Source organism: Colossoma macropomum, unplaced genomic scaffold (assembly GCF_904425465.1).
Source record: "Colossoma macropomum unplaced genomic scaffold, Colossoma_macropomum, whole genome shotgun sequence".
Taxonomy (NCBI): domain Eukaryota; kingdom Metazoa; phylum Chordata; class Actinopteri; order Characiformes; family Serrasalmidae; genus Colossoma; species Colossoma macropomum.
Genome location: NW_023494785.1, coordinates 36155768 through 36176354, shown reverse-complemented (window position 1 = coordinate 36176354; position 20587 = coordinate 36155768). Strand labels below are relative to the sequence as shown.

The 20587-nt window shown below is 39.9% G+C and overlaps 1 protein-coding gene across 6 annotated transcripts in view; it reads left to right on the top strand.

Moving 5' to 3' along the window:
• The window catches only part of shc1 (SHC (Src homology 2 domain containing) transforming protein 1), a 63406-nt gene extending 43073 nt beyond the window's left edge, over window positions 1-20333 (top strand). For all 6 annotated transcript variants that reach the window (XM_036592843.1, XM_036592825.1, XM_036592834.1 and 3 more), the window contains 11 exons: window positions 2089-2159; window positions 3904-3967; window positions 8973-9092; window positions 12107-12160; window positions 12463-12514; window positions 14121-14247; window positions 15260-15419; window positions 15630-15687; window positions 15896-16009; window positions 16104-16339; window positions 17487-20333. In XM_036592843.1, the coding sequence (XP_036448736.1) occupies window positions 2092-2159; window positions 3904-3967; window positions 8973-9092; window positions 12107-12160; window positions 12463-12514; window positions 14121-14247; window positions 15260-15419; window positions 15630-15687; window positions 15896-16009; window positions 16104-16339; window positions 17487-17615 (1182 nt within the window). In that variant the 5' untranslated portion in view covers window positions 2089-2091 and the 3' untranslated portion in view covers window positions 17616-20333. The remainder of the gene's footprint in view (window positions 1-2088; window positions 2160-3903; window positions 3968-8972; window positions 9093-12106; window positions 12161-12462; window positions 12515-14120; window positions 14248-15259; window positions 15420-15629; window positions 15688-15895; window positions 16010-16103; window positions 16340-17486) is intronic.
• The last annotated feature ends 254 nt before the right edge of the window (window positions 20334-20587 follow it).

Below are 20587 nucleotides of genomic sequence, written 5' to 3'. Positions count from 1 at the left end.
ATGTACAGGCAGCTGCTGTGAAGCAAATAAGACTTGTTTCATTATTCTGGAACAGGGTAATGTTTTCAGCATGAATGCACCCCTTGCATCAGAACATTGGTCAATATCCCGAAATGCATTTGGGGTTTAATGTGTCTCCAAACTCCAATACACCATAAAAGTGGAAACACGACATTATACCAGAACCTCTTTGCACCACAGTTCTGCAGTGCCTGCGGCAGTTGATCACGTATTGCTTTTAGCGAGTCCAGGCATATCTCCTAATTTCATGTAGACAAGGAAGTTTGACCCCTAGACTTTGAATCCAGCTTCAGGGCAGGCCTTTGAATTGGTGGTCCTGAGCTCCTTCTGGAGATATAGTGGACGTTATTCTGTGTGGTGCTCCATCTCCAACTCCAGTTCTCATCTAAGTGAGAATTCCTTTCTCCTACTAGCTACTTTTGAAAATGGTGCTTTTGGTGGATGTTCCAAGTTATTCATGTCTCATCGTTAACTTGTTGATATCGGTCCAATATAAAACCACAGTGCACCTTATTACCAGCATTTCCTGTGATGTTTGGTTTCTGATGGCATTTAGTTTAGTTTTTCAGCCGCACAAAGTGCCAGACTGTTCAGCATTAGACAACAGGAACTGTTCCAATTGTGTAGATTTTGGTGCCTCTTCGAGACTGGTGCCAACAGAACCTAATGGTACCCACATTCTTTACCTGTCCAGGTACAGATATAATCACCAAGCAGTATACTAGAATGTAAACAAGAACGGTTTGTTGTTGTATCGACTACTGCTTTTACAATTATTACTTTATGTTCACTAAGAAGCTAACACTAGCTTTATTAGCGTTTATGCTGCCGTCCTCAGAATTAGTGATTTGGTCATATTTTCACGACCCAGATTATGTGTAGTTGTAGACGTTCGTGTGATTGTGGAGCACGGAAAAGTGCACTGCATTATTTCATGTCAGCACAACTAGCATTAAGCTATGGTGGGCAAGATAGCTGATGCATCCATTCATACTCACATCTGGCGTAACCTTTGCATGACTCAACAGGCGCGTGTCCGTGTAGACATGTTCGCAGGTTTGAGCTCAGAGAACAGTCTGTCATTTCGTATTAACTATTACGTTAAGCTAACCAGCAAGCAGAGGTATCTTATTAGCCAGATTATATGTTTATGAGTGGCATAAAATAACCAAAAAGACAGCTGAATTGCTAATCGCTGTTGTTTTGAGAGTTCCAGCTGTCTCTCAAGGTGGAAATGAACTAGAAGATCATGTTCAGCCACACAAAAAGCCAAATCCTGGTCACATACGAAGGAAAAAGATCGAATCTGAGCCACTTTTTTCTGCTGTGGTAGCGTAGCCTTATGTGCCTGCATGGTTAGACACAAGGCTGAGCCAGAAGATGACTACACCACAAATGATTTTCAGTGGTGAATCACCATTGACCTTGCACTTTAATTTAAGACTGGGCTAAATCCATGTCCAGGAAACCAGCCTAGGGCATTTGTGCCTGAGTTTTCCATGCGAGTTTTACACTAATTGTACTTCCAGCGACCCATTCCAGCCAGAGGTCTGCATGTGTATGAGATTGAAGCCTGAACCTGACTTGCATTTGAAAGTTGCTGACAACTCAAACTGTTTATATATTACCGAATACAGTGAAAGAGAGTAAGAGAGAGTTCGCAAAATCTGCTCCATAACAATATCCAACCTGATCCCGAAGTTGCACGTGAAAAATTGGCCTGAACTCGGCCCAAAACCCAATGTTTTGTTGAGCCGTCAGGCTGAGGTTGGGTATCAGACCTCTGCTTCAAACAGGGTCAACTTTTTGATTTTCCTTAAGTTTAGAAAACCCCTTCTTACATCCGTCTTTCGTATTAGGGGTTTGCCAGGCTGCTGAATGGCGATGTTGTATTTCAGCTTTTCTTTGTTTTCTTTGAGTGTTGTGTCCAGGTAGTTCCACTGCAAGACTCATTTTGCATAACAAAGAGTTTGACAGGAAATTCTGTTTCTCTTGGGTTGGTGGTTGGTGTGTAGTGCAGGAAGTGGCTTGGGCTAACATGTTTCCTCGTTTGTTCTCTTTCTGCAGTACATGGGCTGTGTGGAGGTCCTGCAGTCAATGAGAGCACTGGACTTCAACACCAGAACTCAGGTTACCAGGTAAAACCCAGCGCCCATTCACACATTCGTGCCCATTTATGTTCTCGCTGCCAAAAGCTCTGCTTTCATTACATGTGTATCACCACACAGTCTCTCTCTCTCACTCTCTCTCTCACTCTGTCTCACAGTGGTGGGTTAAAAGGCTCTCCTTTGATTAATTATTAATCTCTCTATCTCTCGCTCTCTTTCTGTCATATGCCCCTCCTCTCATGTTGTGGTCAGTGATGGTGGGGAGGAGGGAGCGTGCCTAAAAGAGCGAGCGAGCAAGAGAGAGAGGGAGGGAGAATCTTCTCTCTTTCTGTCCATCCCCCATTATGTGTATGCAAGCGTATGTGTGCATGTGTGGGTTGTGATGCCACTGATCTGGAGCAACTGTGAGTTAGGCGTTTGTGTAATGGCCATTTTCTCCATGAGACGGAAGTGTTGTGTGTGTGTGTGTGTGTGTGTGGGTGTGTGTGGGTGTGTGTGGGTGTGAAAGGGAGAGGCGAGAGAAGAGGCACTTTAATGCCATCAGCCTGCCTTGCTGCCACACACCACATACTCTTATTATAGAAGCCCTTGGAAGCTTTTGGAATCTCTGTGGCATCTCCTTTTTGTTTAGCACTGTGTTACAGTGCTAGTTGTATGTCTTTATAGTGTGTAATATAGTAATAGGTTTAAATATATATGGATCCTTCTACTGAATTGATTCAAAGTCAGTTGACTTGGATTTGGACTACAGTCTTTTTGCTTCGAGTCACCCTGTACCTAAATTATGTTTATTTTCTGTAAATAAATGATCAAATGTTCCATTCGTCACTAACGAAACAGTTAATCTAATTTGTTAGAATGGTCTCTGAACAATATTGTGCATGCATTTTAGGCATCTGAGTATTATTTATCTGGGTAGGAAGCGTTTATTTGCTCAGAAAAACAGTAATATTATAATAAACATAAATAACATTAATAAAATAAGTAGTGATTTTCCATGGACTACGACTTTTGCACAGTAGTAATTTAGATAGACTAAGACTTTTGCACAGTACTGTATATATACTAACAGTACTGTACAGTGGTCAAGGCCTGCCTTATGCTTATTTAATATCAAGCTCCACAGGTGTTTCTGTCCACACTTCGACTACGAGAAGACAACTTAGCGCTATGTGTCTGAAAGAGTGTGTAGCTGTCAAGAAGACCTCAATGAGAAAAGGCAAAAAAAAGAACGGACTGACCACCCCAGAGTTCAGACCCCAACAGTACTGAATGTTTGGGACTATTTAGATCATGAGAAGTAGAAAATGCTAAACCGACTTCTAAGACTGAACTTTAATATCCCTTCTGGTTTCTTTGAAAAACTGAAAGCATAGAGTGGTAATAAAGGTAAAAGTGGGCAGGATAAATGCTGGCAAATGTAATATTGTATGTAGTTGTTGAGGGTGAATGAAGGGTGATCTCTAAGTTTGGCAAAGTACTGTGTACCTACTGAATAAATTTATTTTCAAATACATTTATGATCCCATGTTGAGAGAGAGATTTTACACAGATAGACTGGGAGATAAAACTGTGTATGTGTGTGTATAATCTAATGTACTGTCTTGCAGGAGTGTGAAATCTGGGAATGCGGAAAACGCAGCATGATTGAAACCCATATCTAGCAATCTGATTAGCACAGACACGCATACCAACACATGTACCACCTTCCTGACAGTGTGTGTGTGTGTGTGTGTGTGTGTGTGTTAATAACGCTTCATTCTGTATGTTACAGGGAGGCCATATCAGTGGTGTGTGAGGCAGTACCAGGTGCCAAAGGAGCTCAACGCAGGAGGAAGGTATTCAACACTAAACCGATATTCAGTCAGCATTTAATCACCATTCACTTCTCTCCCCTGTGCTGATCCAGCAGCCAAAGTGTGCATCATCTGCGTGTGGGACTACAGCAGTGCACGCTGGAATCCCACAGCACATTCAGTTCAGAACCACCCACATGCTCACTGAGACACTCTTACACACATTGCTGCTCTACAATATCATCACTTAAAATTCTGGGGATCACAATGTAAACTAGTAAACGTGTGTGTGATACTAAAATTAAGTGTTTTATAAAACATCCAGGAGAGTTGAAATGAAAAAAAAAAACAAAATAAATATAACAAAACATGGCTTAAAAATCACTTACCAGACCTATCTGAGAACTGTCTGGGCATGGCCTCGTATTCTAATGAGCGTACATGATTGACAGCCCTCAGTCCAATACCCTTAGTTTGCTACACCACTGAAGCAGAACTAAACACAGCAGTACAAGTAGGAAGAAATGAGCAAAACAGGCTCTTGCTGGTCGTCCTTTAGGCTGAGCGTACACGACACGACTTTTAAAATCTTATCAGATTTCTAAAACGGAGAGCATCACAAACTTAACTTCAGTTTATCACAGAATTTCTTGTCTTTTTGTTGTGAGGGAGCTCACACTAGACAACAAGGCAAAGAGAGAGATTAACACACATGAGTTTGGACTTCGAATAAGAACTCAAACTCCCAGAATTCCTTAGATCAGATGACACAAACGAAGCTAAACTTGCTGGACTGGACCTGTTTGTGCTTTTATGCACAGTAAATGCTCAAACTGGGGGAAAAACTGGGGCTGTGTTTACATTCACTCAATAACCTGATCATAATCAGATTTCTGCAGTTATCTGATTATTCAAATGGTCATGTAAACAGCATACTCTGATCTAGAAATCCGATAAAGAAAGCTGGATTTTAGCTCAGTTAGATTTCTCAGTGCGTGTAAACTCTTACTTGATTTCTTTCGGATTTCTCATGATTGGATTACTGACAAAATCTGATTTTCTGCATTTATCGGATTATTAAGTGCATGTAAATGCCCTCGGTGAGAGCTGGAGAAATATTGCACTACAAACTGGCAGGTGAGCTGAAACTGTAAAGAGAGTGCTCTGACGTCTGGGATCAAACATCATAAACATGATATCTTATTTGCCTTTGTTTTACATGCAGCTCCTCTGTCTCCGCGCTCCGCTGTTCAGGCGGTGTTCATGCACGTCTCTTCACCCGTTTCTCCACTCTTCTATGTCTCTGATTGGCTGTTGTTTGAATCACTTGTTGAGTAAATCTCTGACCTTCTCACACTACAGGACTCGTGAACATTTTGAGTCGTAAATATCAAACGTTTGATAATATTGGAGGGTCTCTGATCGTCTCAGAGTTCGATCGGAGGGCTAAAGATTCACTCGTTTCTCCTCTCACACTAACAGATCATCCGCCGTCAGTCGCTTCCCGATCGAGCTCCTGACCTGGAAAATCATTTTAGATCATAAAAGTTTGTCACAAGGGGCAAATCGGGGTTAAAATCCGATAAAAATCGTGTAGTGTACACCCAGCCTTAGATAAACGGATGAATGGACGGACAGACGACAAGCAGACAGTTATGCTTGCTAGGATAGCCTTCGCTTGTTGGTTAGCTTTTACTCAGTACGTTTTTCTGACTTGAACACAGAGGGACCTGTGTGGTGGGGCACAGTTTTGTTAATGCTGCTTTGGGTCAGACAAACCACACCAGCCTTGTGATTGGTGATTATACTGCTTCCTTATGCATAACTTAAGATGAGGACTGTCCAGTTTACATAGGGAGAGGAGAATGTTGGTAAAATACATCAGCCATTTATTGGACTTTGGAAAGTTATCAATAGGACATACTTAATATGATGTACTGTATATCGTGTATGTACAAGAGTGAGATTAATTTACATGGATTAAGGTTCCTTGGGCTTTAAGCTTGGACAGTAAAACAGTAATGTGATAATCAAGTTAAACGTTTTCTTTATATTGTCAGGGTGGGTTTGGGGTATATTTGATCAAACGATTGTCATTCTGTTTCAACTTTGAACAGTAGCTTCTTCAGTTTACTAGGAGGCAGACTAGGGGAGGGAGAAATTCACAGTAGCACAAATCAGTGGGACAGTTAGCTAGTGAGGTATTTTCAGTGTTAATTATGGGGAGTAAAAATACTTATTTGTGATGTTGCGATTTGTTATAATACGGTGGTGTTTTGAATCGACCTTTATAAAAGCCCAATATTTAAAACAAACTTTCTGCTTCATCATGTCCTGATCTAACAATCTAGCTACAAGCTAATATGTTCACCCCAATCTAACACACTAGCCACAAGCTAAAGATACAATACAATCTCTATACATCTCTAATACTTATATGTTCATATGCAAAAGTTTGGGTGCCCCTGATCAAATTACATTGAAAATAACTTCTAATGCACAGTTACTGTTTCTTTGCTATATTTGCCATTGGGAAAAGAAAGAAAACATAAATGTTATGTTTGATATGATCTATCAATAATGATAATTATTGTAATTGTTAAATATGTTTGTGTATATAGCACCAAAATTAGTCTGTTATTTAATTCAGAAGTCAAAATACTTTTCAGACTTAAAATGGAGCATTAGGCAATGCATATAATAATTGGTATTTAAACAAATCACCCAGCCTTATCATTATATCATCTCAGCTAATTTTCAGAAACACACACACTTTCTTTCTTTCTTTCTGTCTGCCTCTGTCTCCCCTTTTTCTCTCTCCTTCTGTCCCTCTCTGTCATGCTGTCTCCCCCTTTCTCTCTCTCTCTCTCTGTCTCTTTCTATTTCTTGTACCTTTCTTTCTATTGTACCTCCCTCCCTCCCTCTCTGTCTCTCTCTCTCTCTCTCTCTCTCTCTCTCTCTCTCTCTCTCTCTCTCTCTGACACACACTCACAGCCAAACAAGTTCTATGGTATTCTGTAATGGTTGGTGTGGTCAGGGTGTTTGGCCTTTTGTTGGTAGGTGTGGCAGTTTTGCCACGAAAGGCCAACAGTCTGATTACAGTACTTGTTTTTTTCCGTGTTTGGAGTTTGTTCTTGGGGCGTGTGTATTTGTGGTTATGCATGTATAGCACGCTCCACTCTACAATTTTGTGAGCTTTGGGTGCAGATAAGGTCAGTTTGACCAAGAATGTTAGAGCAGGAGAGTGAATGTGATCTAGACAGCTGTTCTGTTTTACTTTTTTCTGTCTTTTCTTTGTATACATGTTTGTTTGTTTGTTTGTTTATTTCTTTCTGTTTTGTTTTTCTATGTGTTTAGGATACTTTCTTTGATCATAGAAACGTCAGTTTATTTCAGGTTTCAACAAGAACTTTTACCCCCAGCTTGTCCTGTCGGGCAAGTGGATCGAAAGCATATACTAGTGCAGTCAGTGCCAAACAGTGTATATCAAATTGGTCAATCCTGCTTCTGTGGATCTACCACCCTGGAGTTTAGCTCCAACCCTAATCTAACACACCTGACCCAGCTAATGGAGGTCATTAGGGACATCTGAACATCAAAGCTTGGTGTGTTGGATGTGAACTCTCCAGTAGTAGATCTCTAGGACCAGGATTTGGATGGGTCATACTCAACCTACACAAACAGATTTTCTTCTAAGATAATAGATTTTTACTGCCTTTGTTGGATTCTATCACTAGATTGTCATTTTTTTTTTTGTGATCAATATTTTTTTATTAGCTTTCAACAGATTACGTGCATTCCTGTTCAGCGCAAACAAACATAGGTACAGGGCTCCAGAGCTCCAAGCCTGGAGTTTGAAAACATTGAATTAAAGGTCTGTGTAATCTCTCGTCATTCTCGGCTTCTGTCATGTCTTGCAGGGAAATCATTCACAAAAGACAGTAAATTAAAGGCATCGTGCAAGCACACTTCCCCCGATTCGTTCCACAAAAGGGCAGCGACTATACCGTGTGACATCACACGAAACGCAAGAATAGGGGGAGTTTTGTGGGCCTTCATCTAATGGGCTAGGGCTGAATCATTAAGAGCTGATTTAATTGCCTCACAGGCCAATATTGTAGCTGGTTTAGCTTTGTTTATCATTCTGCTCAGGGGAGACAATATATATATATATAGTAGAACAGTAGCCATTGTTGCGATATTCACATATTCAGATTAAACCATTTATGTAATAGTCTCTTTAGCAGCGGTTAGACCGGCAAAGATTAATCGTTTTTGAGTTAATGTGAAGGTGAAGAGACTATAATCATTTAATAAACAGAGACGAGGAGTTTTGTTTATAAGAATTTCAAGCATATCAGACAACACTGAAAATATATAGTCTCACTGCAATCCCCAAAAAATATCGCCGTTGTTGGAAGAAAACCTCCAAAATGGTAACTTTACAGGAGAAGGCAAAACCATACTTTACTTTTAATATAAGTCAGTGGAACCAGACTTTTTGGGTCATTTCTTTTCATCCATTCATCATGAAATTTACATACAGTGTAAAGGTCAACAGGTATTTTCAAATTATGTCAAAAAATGAAAAACATCCAACAGCGATAGGCAGAAAAGTGCAGACAGAATTGACTTTGCAAACAGTGCAATAAGGTGTGGGAACTACGTTGGCATTTTTAATCATGCCTCGTGATAGACAATTACCAACACAGTGCACAACTGGATTATGCCATTTTCCCCCATCAAATGACTGTTTGTATATTACAGCAAAATAAGGCAGCATCAAGTTTGTTTTTCACTGCTGAAAGTACTCTATGGCTGAAAGCCATACGGATGTTCAAACCTGTTGTCTTCACAAAGTATTTATTTGTTTGCTCTGAGCAGTCGGGTAATCCTTAATGTTGAACCCCGCAAAAAATGAAACAGTGTTAATAGAGCAGTGATTTTCTAACTACAACATCATGAATTGCTGTATCTAATAATAAATATCTCTCTCTCCCTCTCTCTCCCTCTCTCTCTCTCTCTCTCCCTCTCTCCCACTCTCTAGCCCTCTTCTCGTTGTCTCTCCTCTATCTTAGGAAAGAGTAACCTTCAGTTTGCTGGAATGACAATCAGCCTCACTGTGTCGACTAGCAGCCTAAACCTACTGGCAACCGAATGCAAACAGGTCAGGCGATACTCATACAGATCTACCACAGCACCCAGCTCATACTCCAGCAGGGCCCAAATGTCCAGGTTCAAGTCCCACTAACAACCAGTCTGGTTCTTTGTAATGCCCAAGTAGTTGTGGACGTAGCAGAAGTACAAGTTTCCAGTGTGAAATTTAAACATTCAGGTGAGCATGCCTTGAATGTTCTTTCCACTCAGAAGCTTGTATTTCCCATAACTGTGACCCCTACCCTTTTGGTCAGCCAGTCACACAGGACTGGACTGGTGAACTTCTGTCTGTGGAGCTTCAAAAATGAAAGTGATTCAATTCTAGTCATGCATCGTGAAATGGTTCTTCTGATTGAGGGAGAATGTGTTGTTGATGGTTCTATTTAGCACCAAAAAGGGTTCTTCTACTGTTACGATGTCAAGCTTGTCATAATAGAAGAACCCTTTCTGGTGCGATATAGAACCCTTTATGAAAGGTTCTCCATCAATCTGAAGAAATCTTTCATGATGCACAGAACTCTTTAATCATGCAAAGGGTTTATAGAGTTTATGGTTCTTTATAGAACCTTGACTAAAGTACCCTGGAAGAACCACCTTTTTTACCTCATTCATTGGTCAGTTTGACACAGCTTGGGAGACTCTCACAAATCAAGACAATCAGTTTAAGCTCCAGATTCAGTCCAAATAAGTTTCCCATCGCTCTGCAAACGTTTGCTGGCTAGCTGTCCAGAAGTAGGAATATTAATAAACCTACATCGGGCAGTGAACGTTCAACAGTGAGCTCTGATCTTAAAAACCTTCATTACTCTCCCATTCACTGACAAGAGTTCGCAAAAACCTTTAAGATGGATAAGAAGACACTGTTTCCTCTGCTTTCCTGCGCGGGACACTGCTGAGAACCAGCAACATGTTTAGGGTTGCTAGATTGGACAGGATTCCTAGTTTAGCATTTTAATGCCACATGCTATTAAAACAGTATTTAATAAATAAATTAATAATGATTTTTTTTTAATAATGGTTTTCCTGTAAATAAGCTTTTTTATGACCTTGCAGTATTTCAGTTAAGGTTTATTAAAAAGCTAAATAAATAAATAAAACACAATTTTACAGTAGTGTAAAATAAAAATAAGTAATAAATAATTTCTGCATTTGTAATAATAATGATTAAATTAATAATAATAATAATAACAAGGCAGGGCAAGGCCAGATTATTTATAAAGCACATTTCATACACTGCTGTCATTTAATGTGCTTTACAAATGAGAAAATTGTTGTTTAAAAAAAAAGAGAGTTGAAAGAGAAAGAAAAAAGCAAACAAGAATAGAAATTAAAAACATTGTTAAAACATTATTAAAACAATCGATTTAAAAGAGAAGAACATTAAATTGTATAAAATTAGGTTGGTGAAAAATCTAATTAAAAATTAAAAGTTAGTAAAACATCTTAATGTTTTCTTATTTTTACAGAATATTCAAATATTCAGCTTAATATTTGATAGAATATTCATAGATGGAAAAAATATTTGGTAGTTGCAGTCCTACTCTTGACCAGTGGGTGATGCCAAGCTGGGGTTTTTCACATGCGGTATCACTGTTAGGGTGAGAGTGGTCCCAAATATCCAGCCAAGCACAGCTCTGTGGTCAGAAACTGACCATTGATTGATATTGTGGTAGAGGATAGCTAACAAACTGTGCATCAACAGGTGGCCTACAGTATCTGTACACCAGCAAGGCTGCATGCTGCAACTGTGACAGGCAGCATAAGAGATTTACTATAACTGCCATAATGACTTTACATTTATTCATACTGCCAAACAGTGGTTTCTGTTCAACTGTTCCCTCTCATTACCTTCATCTGATGATGTTCTTTAAAACTCATCAAATAAATAATGGCAGTGATGGTGAATAATGAGGAGCACAGTTGAATGTGTGTTTATCAGCACGGCTCGCACGGCAGCTAAAGGGTTTGGGAAATGGAAACTGAAACTGGGGAGCGCTGATGCTCTGATAAGTAGCAGGGGGCGCTGTCACAGTATTCATAACTTCCAGTTTATCGCACTTTAGTCTTGTTTTGACCTTTTTTTTTACATCAGTAATGGTAGTTGTCTAGCTAACTAACTTACATTTTTAGTGTTATTTTGATTACGTATTTATGTTTCAGCTGCATGTGTATCGTCTGTTACCAAACAACCGACATCACGGTTGATTATTGACCTTGATCAAGTACTTTTGGATTTCTTAACATGAGAAGATTCTGTAAAATAAGATAAATTTGCTAAATTAAGATAAAATTTGCTTCTGTTACGCACATTTTTGAAAAATCTTATCTTGACCTCGGCAGATTGTAACTTAAGAGTTAGGACTTAGGAGGTTTCTATAATATGGCCCCTCAGGCTTCTATCCTTTTGAACAGGAAGAGACATATAAACCTGATCTCAAAGCCTCATTAACGTTTCTATAGCATATTTATAACTGAAATTTTGTCTCAAACATGTGTTTCAAAGATGTGTTTTTCCCACTTTTTTTCCATTCTGGCTACTGTGTACACACGTATCTCCACAATGAAGGGGGGCTTTTCTCGCTTACGGCTTTACCTGCAAGCCAGATGGCTCTTTTCATTAGTAGGGGTGGGACTTTCCCTGTAAACAGATGCCATGTTGAGCATTACATGCTCTCCCATTCATTTTTTTCAAACAGTGAAATGTCTCCTCCTCCTTTTTGATGTCTGCGGCAAGTCGCATAACACAAACGGTGAGAAAGGCACCTTCAGCCTCTCAGCTCGACTATAGACACCAAACGTGTCTTGACCAATCAGCCACATGTAAATGTCATTTTTGGACTACTGCGTTAACCGTAAACAGAAGTGTCAGAGCTGATCTGACCGCTGCCCTGCTCTGCAGTTTTAGACCACATACTCAACACATGCGTCTCCGTTCTTCTGTGTCCACTCTCCCCTCTCATGTTTTGCTCATCTCGCCACATGTTCCTCCTCTCCATTTGTCTCCATCTTTTTCTCTCCCTACAGATTATCGCCAACCATCACATGCAGTCCATCTCTTTTGCGTCAGGAGGAGATCCAGTGAGTCCCACATCCCTCGTTCTTTTTTTTTGTCCTTTTTCTCTTAGTTCTTCCATCTTTTGCTTCTCTCCTGCCCAGCGCTCTGACCTCATCTTTTCGTATCTGCCTTTTCACCTGTAGTTTCTATCTCCTAGTGACTAGATTGCCTATCGCGACTAGAAGACTCTTCTTTCCTTTCTTTTAACTCTGGCCTTCTATCATTTTAGCTGCAATTTCCTTCGAATTCCTCTGATCTCCCCATGCACTGACCTCTCTCCCCTCTTACTCCTTTTTCTTCCTCTCTTTCTCTCCCTCCTCTGTAGGATACAGCGGAATATGTAGCCTACGTAGCCAAAGACCCTGTCAACCAGAGAGGTGAGACTTTGAGGACTCTGAACTGCTCTAGCAGTGAAGTATAGTTCTTTTATACATGACCACAGGAGTTCTGCCTACTGTGCCTCATCATAGTACAGGTTTTAAATGGAGTTATTATAGAAAATAAACACATGAGCCGTTTAGTTTATTTTATTAGAAGAGCTTCATATCAAAACCAGACCTAGAGGAGCTTATCCATGTTTTCATTAGATTAAATTAGATTAGTTTCCTTAGATTTGCCTTTTCTAGCATTGTTTAAATCAGGATTCAAAACTCACTTATTCTCATTTTTATAGAGAGCCTTGCATTTTTCCTTTTTTAATCCTTATAGCCAAGTTGATTTGATTAACCCTTAAAATCTCACGCTTATTACGTACTAAGTCGTCTTATTCAGTAAGTACAGCGACTTTGGTGCAAACTGGCTGGTTATTGAAGTGTGTAATAAAACTTTGGGCGCACTGGCAGGCCCTGGCCCAAAACCTGCCTTCAATCAGCAGCCAGTCTACTCTTTGCTGATAAACGCTAAAATGTAATTATTATTATTATTATTGGAATTACAGGCCCATTTAGTGCCATATATTTGCGCTCAAACTCAAGATTGTACAACCACTGGCCACTTCATTAAGTACACCTCCTTGTTTCTACACTCATTGTCCATTTTATCAGCTCCCGTATAGGAGCACTTTGTCGTTCTACAGTTAGACTGTAGTCCATCTGTTTCTCTGCATACTATATTACCCTGTTCTTTAATGGTCAGGACCCCCACAGAGCAGGTATTATTTGGGTGGTGGATCATTCTCAGCACTGCAGTGACACTGACATGGTGGTGGTGTGTTAGAGTGGATCAGACACAGCAGTGCTGCTGGAGTTTTTAAACACCTCAGTGTGACTGCTGGACTGAGAACCAAAAATATCCAGCCAACAGCGTCCTGTGTGCAGCGTCCTGTGACCACTGATGAAGGACTAGAGGGTGACCAACTCAAACTGTGCAGCAACAGATGAGCTATTGTCTCTGACTTTACATCTACAAGGTGGACCAAAAAGGTAGGAGTGTCTAATGGAGTGGACCCTGAGTGGACACAGTGTATAAAAACTCCAGTGAGTGTAGATACAAGGAGATGCACTTATTGAAGTGGCCTGTCAGTGTATAGTCAGTAGTTGTGGGGAATTGCTGTTGTTTTCATGTCTGATGTCATGTTCTAGTCTGTCATGTCTGATTTATCTGTGGTGTTTAGTTTCATTCATGACTCATTTTTAGAGTCTTGCGCTGCATGTACAGTGCTCCGGCGCGTCGACGCACCACAACGTATCCCATTCATAAAGTAAAAAAGTAGAAATTAGAAGTAGAATTATTCCCAGAAAAATTTCTTACCCCAGAAATTCCAGGTCAACACATTCCAAATATTTCTACTCCATGTATCATGTTGCACTTATTGGCCTTGACTTTTCGATCTTTCTCTCATGCTTAGATTTTATTTAAGACCACCAGTTGTTTCGTACTGCTTTATTGATCTAAAATAATCTACTGGATTTGAGGAAAAGCCTCTGTGATAATGCCGTACATGTTTGCTCCTGCTGTGACATGCGTTAACTTCCTTTGTGCCAGCGTGTCACATCCTGGAGTGTTCAGAGGGCTTGGCTCAGGAGGTGATCAGTACCATCGGCCAGGCTTTTGAGCTGCGCTTTAAACAGTATCTGAAGAACCCACCTAAACTCGTCACCCCCCATGACAGGTGAGTGGTCTGAGAGTGAGGGAGCATGGTGCTCTGAGCTTTGCATATTCTTGTCTCTTGATGAAAACAATGAATGGCGAAGATACTTAAATATTTCAACAATAATAATAATAACAATAAAATAATAACAATAATAATAATATGCAAAGAGATGCCCTGCAGATATTTATTATATATATAGTAAGAATTATGGCATATTCATATTATTATTAAATGGTTGTCATAAATGAAATAATTATTAAAAATGAATTCTGAAGAAAGGATTCGGGAACCAATTATATACTACAATAACTTATTAATATTATTGTGTAATTGCATACATATTATCATTAATATTATTACGTAATAATATTTCATTTTTATGATTTACATTCAGGTCTTGCTATTAAAAAATACTATTGTTATTATTAGTAGTAGTAGTATTTTTATTTATTTTGTACTTTTTTACATAATTACTATTATAGTATTGCAAGTAATGAATGGTTGGCAAATTAAAATAAATGTATTACAAATTGTACATGATCATATCATTATAAATATATATTTTTGTTTTTATTAGCTAATCATTGTTATTGTTATTTAAAAATAACAATACTTCATTGTTACTATTCATTAGATTTAATTAAAAAATAATTATTTAACTTAAATGATTCGAATTATTATTAAACAATTGTTGAACTTCAGCAATAATAATTCTAGCATTACTAGTGTTTATTAATAAATGGTTGTTGTAATTTAATTACATAATTATAAAAGGAATACATTTTGAAGAATTATAAATAGTTTAATAAATATGATTATTATTGTGTAATTACATAATTATATTGTCATTGATAATACTATAAAATGATTATTTCATATTTATGAGTAATAGTTCTTACTATTGAAAAATAATAAGACTTATTAGTAGTAGTGGTAACAGTATTAGTGCTCCTCAAGGGTTTTTAATGGAGTTGTTGGTGATGTTCATCTGATGGGTTCACAAACAGCCCGGTCTCTCCGTCTCTCTCAGGATGGCCCCGTTTGACGGGTCAGCGTGGGAGGAAGAGGAAGAGGACTTGGCCCTACCCCAAGATGTTCCGTACTATAATAACTTCCCCGGGAAACAGCCTCCCCCAGGAGGTCTGGTGGACATGAGGACACGTCCTGGACACAGCACAGGAGCCACGCTGGTGAGACCCTCTGACCTGACCCATACTATGTGTGTGGGTGTGTGATAGTGTGATTGTGTGTGGGTGTGTGGGTGTGTGTGTGTGTGTGTGTGTGTGTGTGTGTGGGTGTGTGGGTGTGTGTGTGGGTGTGTGTGTGTGTGTGTGTGTGTGTGATAGTGTGTGTGTTCATGTGCATAAGTGTGTGCTCATGTTGTTTGTGTGTGTTTTCAGCCTTATGGACAGCCTGGAATGAATGATATCCATAAGCAGCCTCTGCCTCCACTACCAGGTCAGTCTCATCTGTAATATTTCTCTCTTTATGCTCTCGGTCATTTTTCATAGCAAGTCAGCATTTTTATGCCTCTGTTGCTGATCAGTGGCTTCTAAATGCAGGTCAAGCTTTCAGTTTCGCTCTGAATGTCACAGCTAATGCTACTCTTTAAAGAGCTGAACTTTCCACCTTTCTCTTTTTCTTGTTGTCCTTCCTTCTTTCTCAGTCGGGGTAAAGGAAGGTGGCCTGTTTGACGATCCCTCCTATGTTAATGTGGATAAACCCCGCCCCCCTTTGGCCTCAGCTAATGGCAATGCTCACAGAGATGCTTTTGACATGAGTGAGTGTAACATTGCCCACTCCGTTCTTTCTTTAATATGTAGGAGCAGTGAGTTCAGTAATCAGTATGAACTGAATATTTCCTGTCTCTGCAGAGCCATTTGATGACGCTCTTGGGGTCTCAGCAACAGTGGTGCCCCCTCTGGCGGAGCAGCTGCAGAATGAGCCCTGGTTCCATGGGCCCCTGAGTCGCAAGCATGCCGAGAGGTTGCTGAGCAAAGACGGAGACTTCTTGGTTCGGGAGTCTGGCACGACGCCGGGCCAGTACGTGCTCACGGGGCAGCAAGGAGGCCAGCCCAAGCACCTGTTGCTGGTGGATCCAGAAGGAGTGGTAAGAAAGGGGAGGAGGGAGCGAGGGGGTAATGCCAAGGTGGTGATTGGTTTAATGGTAGACTGAACTTCAACAAAATTTGAAGTTAGGCTGACCAACTGTAGAAACAATCGTTAGTTTCAGCCCATCACCTAAAAGAAGACGTGTTAGGAGACGGTCGCTTTAATGTTAAATGTTCCAACAGCGGCTCCTACGCTCTGGACACTCTGGGTCTTCCCTCTTTTGGTTCATAAACAACAACCAAAAAAAAACAAAAAAAAACTAGTTTTTCATAATTAACATCAGCAACTAATCATTGCGAATCATTGATTCTGTTCGCTTTAATTCGATTAATTGACACATTGAACGTTTGTCTTCAACCATTTCTTTTCATTTTCATTATCACCATTTAGAATTCAAGCAGAGACATTCACAAGTTGCTTCGTGCAAGCCTGAGTCAAGTCTTGAGCCTTTCGAGTGCGAGTGCAAGTTGGCGGTCCTAATTGAATTCGTTTTGTCTTATTATTATTTTGGTGCTTAGTCTAGAGTTCGAGTCGAGTTGCAAGTCAGTTAAGGGTGATTCCAAGTTCAGTCTCGAGTCAGTTAACATGCCAATCGAGTCCCCATTTCGCTGACTAATGATTTCATCTTATATAGCTCAACAAAACAAGCATAGATTTAAAAATATGATCAGTGTGGTATTTTTTATTTATTTATTTATTTTTTTGTAAGAGTTTTAAATGTACATACGCTCGATTGTGCTTGTGCCTTAAACTCAGCTCATTAAAAAGCTGCGCTCCACACGCTGAGAGACTTTTAGCTGTTTTTCTTTGTTTACTTGCTGTATTCTTTCTTTCACACTCTCAGTTTTCATTGGCTGTTGCAGGAGTCCATTCAGATTAAGTCACTGACCAGTTTACACTAGATTACGCTCAGAGTCGGGTCGAAAAACTCAAACGTGTTCGACAAACATGTCGAGTCTGACTAACTGACAAAAAATCTGCAGACTAGAGCCAACTAGCACAGACTCGGCCAGACTGAGAACCGGGGCTAAAATCCGGGTAAAAGTCGTGTAGTGTAACCCCGGCTTTACCTCCCTATATGTGCACTTACATTTAATCTTGTTCTTTTCTCTTTGTTTCTCTTTCGTTCTTGTCTCTGTCTGTAGGTGCGTACCAAAGACCACCGCTTCGAGAGCGTCAGTCACCTGATCAGTTATCACATGGACAACCGCTTGCCGATTGTCTCTGCAGGAAGTGAAGTGTGTCTACAGCAGCCAGTGGAGCGCAGAGCCTAAAGGGGAGAGTCATGCCCCTTCAAGTGTCTGACACACCCAATTCTTCTGGCATTCTGTCTGCAGAAATTACTCCTTCCTTTCCCTTCTCTGCCACTTTTAACTTGAACTCTTCCAGAGATCGGCTTTCTTACAGGGAGGGTGAGCAAATCGTTGCCTCAAAGGAAAAAAATGGAACACTGAGCTTTGTACTTTGTGGTCAATCTATCACGAAACTTTAAAGTGATGCAATCATTGGACTCAAGGACCAACAGTGGGTTCACACCAATTGAATCAGGCTTTAAGTAAATGCAAGATTCCAATGGAGAAAAAAAAAGCCAAAAAAAAAGAAAAGCCAACAAAACTGGTGTAGAATTTAATGTGACGTCAGCGTTCGTCTACACATTGTCCTGAGTTAGGACTGAAGTGCAGCTGTTACCACAGCAGCAAGCCTGGGCATTCTTGGAGTCATGTTATATGACTCAGGTGAACAGAACTGTCCGTGTGTAGCACTCCAAAGATTGAGACTTTGCATCCAATGGCTTGGTAAATTTTTCTCTGATCTTGTTCAACCAAGGTTTGATCCCAGTTAGACAGGCACGAATGCTGATTCTTGGGTTTTTGGATGGGTAATTGGAACTCCTTCAGCCTCCTTATTCAACAGATCGCTCTCCACAGCCTACAGAATTCCTACTGGCATACCATTCGTCTGTCCTATCGGTTCCTCTAGTGGTCCCTTATCCAAAGTCCCTTTTGGGAATATTAGGAACACTCCCTGAACTTCGCAGCTCTTGATGTGAAAAGGAAGTTAATGCCAGGTGATGTTGCAGATGGAATAAACAGAAGCTGAAGTAGCCTCTATATAGACTCGTAACAGTTTCCCCAGCCCAGGAGGAGGAACGTGACTAACAGAAACACAACGGACGTCCATAACCTCGCAGCTCGAAAAGGATCAGCTGATCTGAGGAGACCAGAGGGAAAACGACTGTATATGGAGTTGCGCCAAGCATTATAATGACTCAAAAAAGGGGAAAAAAAACGAAATCAGGCTTCTCTATGATGTCATCTAAAAGGGGAATTTGCGTTCTATCGTGATGTCATCTTCTAGAGCGACCTGATGTCATCAACCGGCTTTATTCTTGTCACATATGTTCTCTTACTGTATATTTCTGTATATTTGTTTTCTTTTTTTTTCTGTGGATCGTTTTTTCTGTTCGCATCGACAATCTTGTCTCCATGTGTGCTGGAGTCTGGACTGCGTAAGAAGATGGAAGGGTGCAATGATGCTCATAAAAATGACATTATGTTTGAATATAATGCACACTTCTGAAGCAGAGTAGCATTAAAAGTCTATAAAACGTCTAGCGCCTTCGCACTATAGTCAACTCGTCTGGGAAAGGAACAGACGCTCCAAGTGAATTCCGGGGATTGTGGTCACTTCGGGCGAGGTTGCCTACAATATGCAGTTTTTACGAACGCCACACGAGAGTGGCGACAGGACACGGAGTTTCTCCTTCCTTTCCTTTTTTTCACGGTTATATGTTCCTGTATGAATTGTGCCTTTTTACTCAACACAGCCACATTGGTAGATCGCAGTAGTCTTGTGTTTTGAAGAAGAAGAAAAAAAAAGAAACGGGGGGAAAAAAAAACTTCTTGCCAAAAATGCCACTGCAAAAATACGACACAAGCTTAGTCAGGCTTAGTCCAGGTTTTAGGTGATGGCAATCCCTAGTCTTCTTCTTGCACATGCTCTTAAGCCTGCTGTTCAGTCGTGCTCCTGTTTTAGTGCTGATCTGTGACTTAATGAAACTAGATAGATAACCATTCAGATTGCTATGAATCAAGATGCTCACTTGTGATGCTGTTTCTATTTGTATAGAAACAGCCGACCGACTTATAAGAATATGTACATATGCCGTAGATGTGCACGTATCAAAATGTTCATCAAGTCTGCGACCGTGTCCACATGGAAGGCCCATCGTGGCCTGTATGTTTGGATGCGGTCAGACAGTTTGGTTATGAATGTTGCTGTTGATTGAGTACAGTCTGTCTTGGTGTTCAGACTTTTGGAAGAAAATCATGGATGAATTTCTGATGATAGTAGTGGGTTTTATTGTTTTTTTAATCTTTTTAAAACTTACTTTTTTAAAAGCTTCACCCAAGTCTACCACTCCAACAGACAACTTCAGTAATTTGTCGCTATCCCAAAACCTTGTAAAGCCAGTTTTTTTGGTTGTTGTTATTATTATTATTATTATTATGATTGTTTTGACACCATTTGAAAACACCAGCTGCCCTTTGCATGAACATTGCATGAACGTTTAACAGTGAGTTGATTAGTAGAAATCATCCAAAATGACTCTTACATTAACATACAGTAAGAACACTTTGCTGAAAGGCAGCATTGATGAGGCTGCATGACAATGAAATAAACCTTTCGTCCCGACTTCATCAGCTTAGATAATAATTCATACATATTAGATCCCAGAGTCAATGACAAATAAGCCTTTCAACATAATTTATTTATGTTTCACGTTTTTAAATTCAGGATCTATTTTATAACCTAGAAAATGTCAGGTGGTGCAGCCACACATTTGTTAATATTTATCATGTTTTAAAGTTATTAGCACTGAAACTGAAACGTCTTTGTACATGGACACCCATAAACATTTTCAAATAAATACACATTATTATAGATTATAATAAAAACACCTGCCCACGGCTTTCTGAACCAGCTGTAACTCAAAAATGACAATTTTTCCAATATTTATAAAAGGGCTTTTGGCCATGGCATTGCACCATGATGGTCACTTGAGGTCTTCTTTGGTGAAAGCATGCCAGAATTAAAAGTCCTTAGTTGTCAGTTTGAGGAGATCAGAATTCACAGATGAGTTATATACTTTTCAATATGTTAAAGCAGTAAAATTATTTGTGTTCTCATAAAGGAGGTATTGTAGAATAATGTTACATAATGCATTCATTGAATTACTTAATAG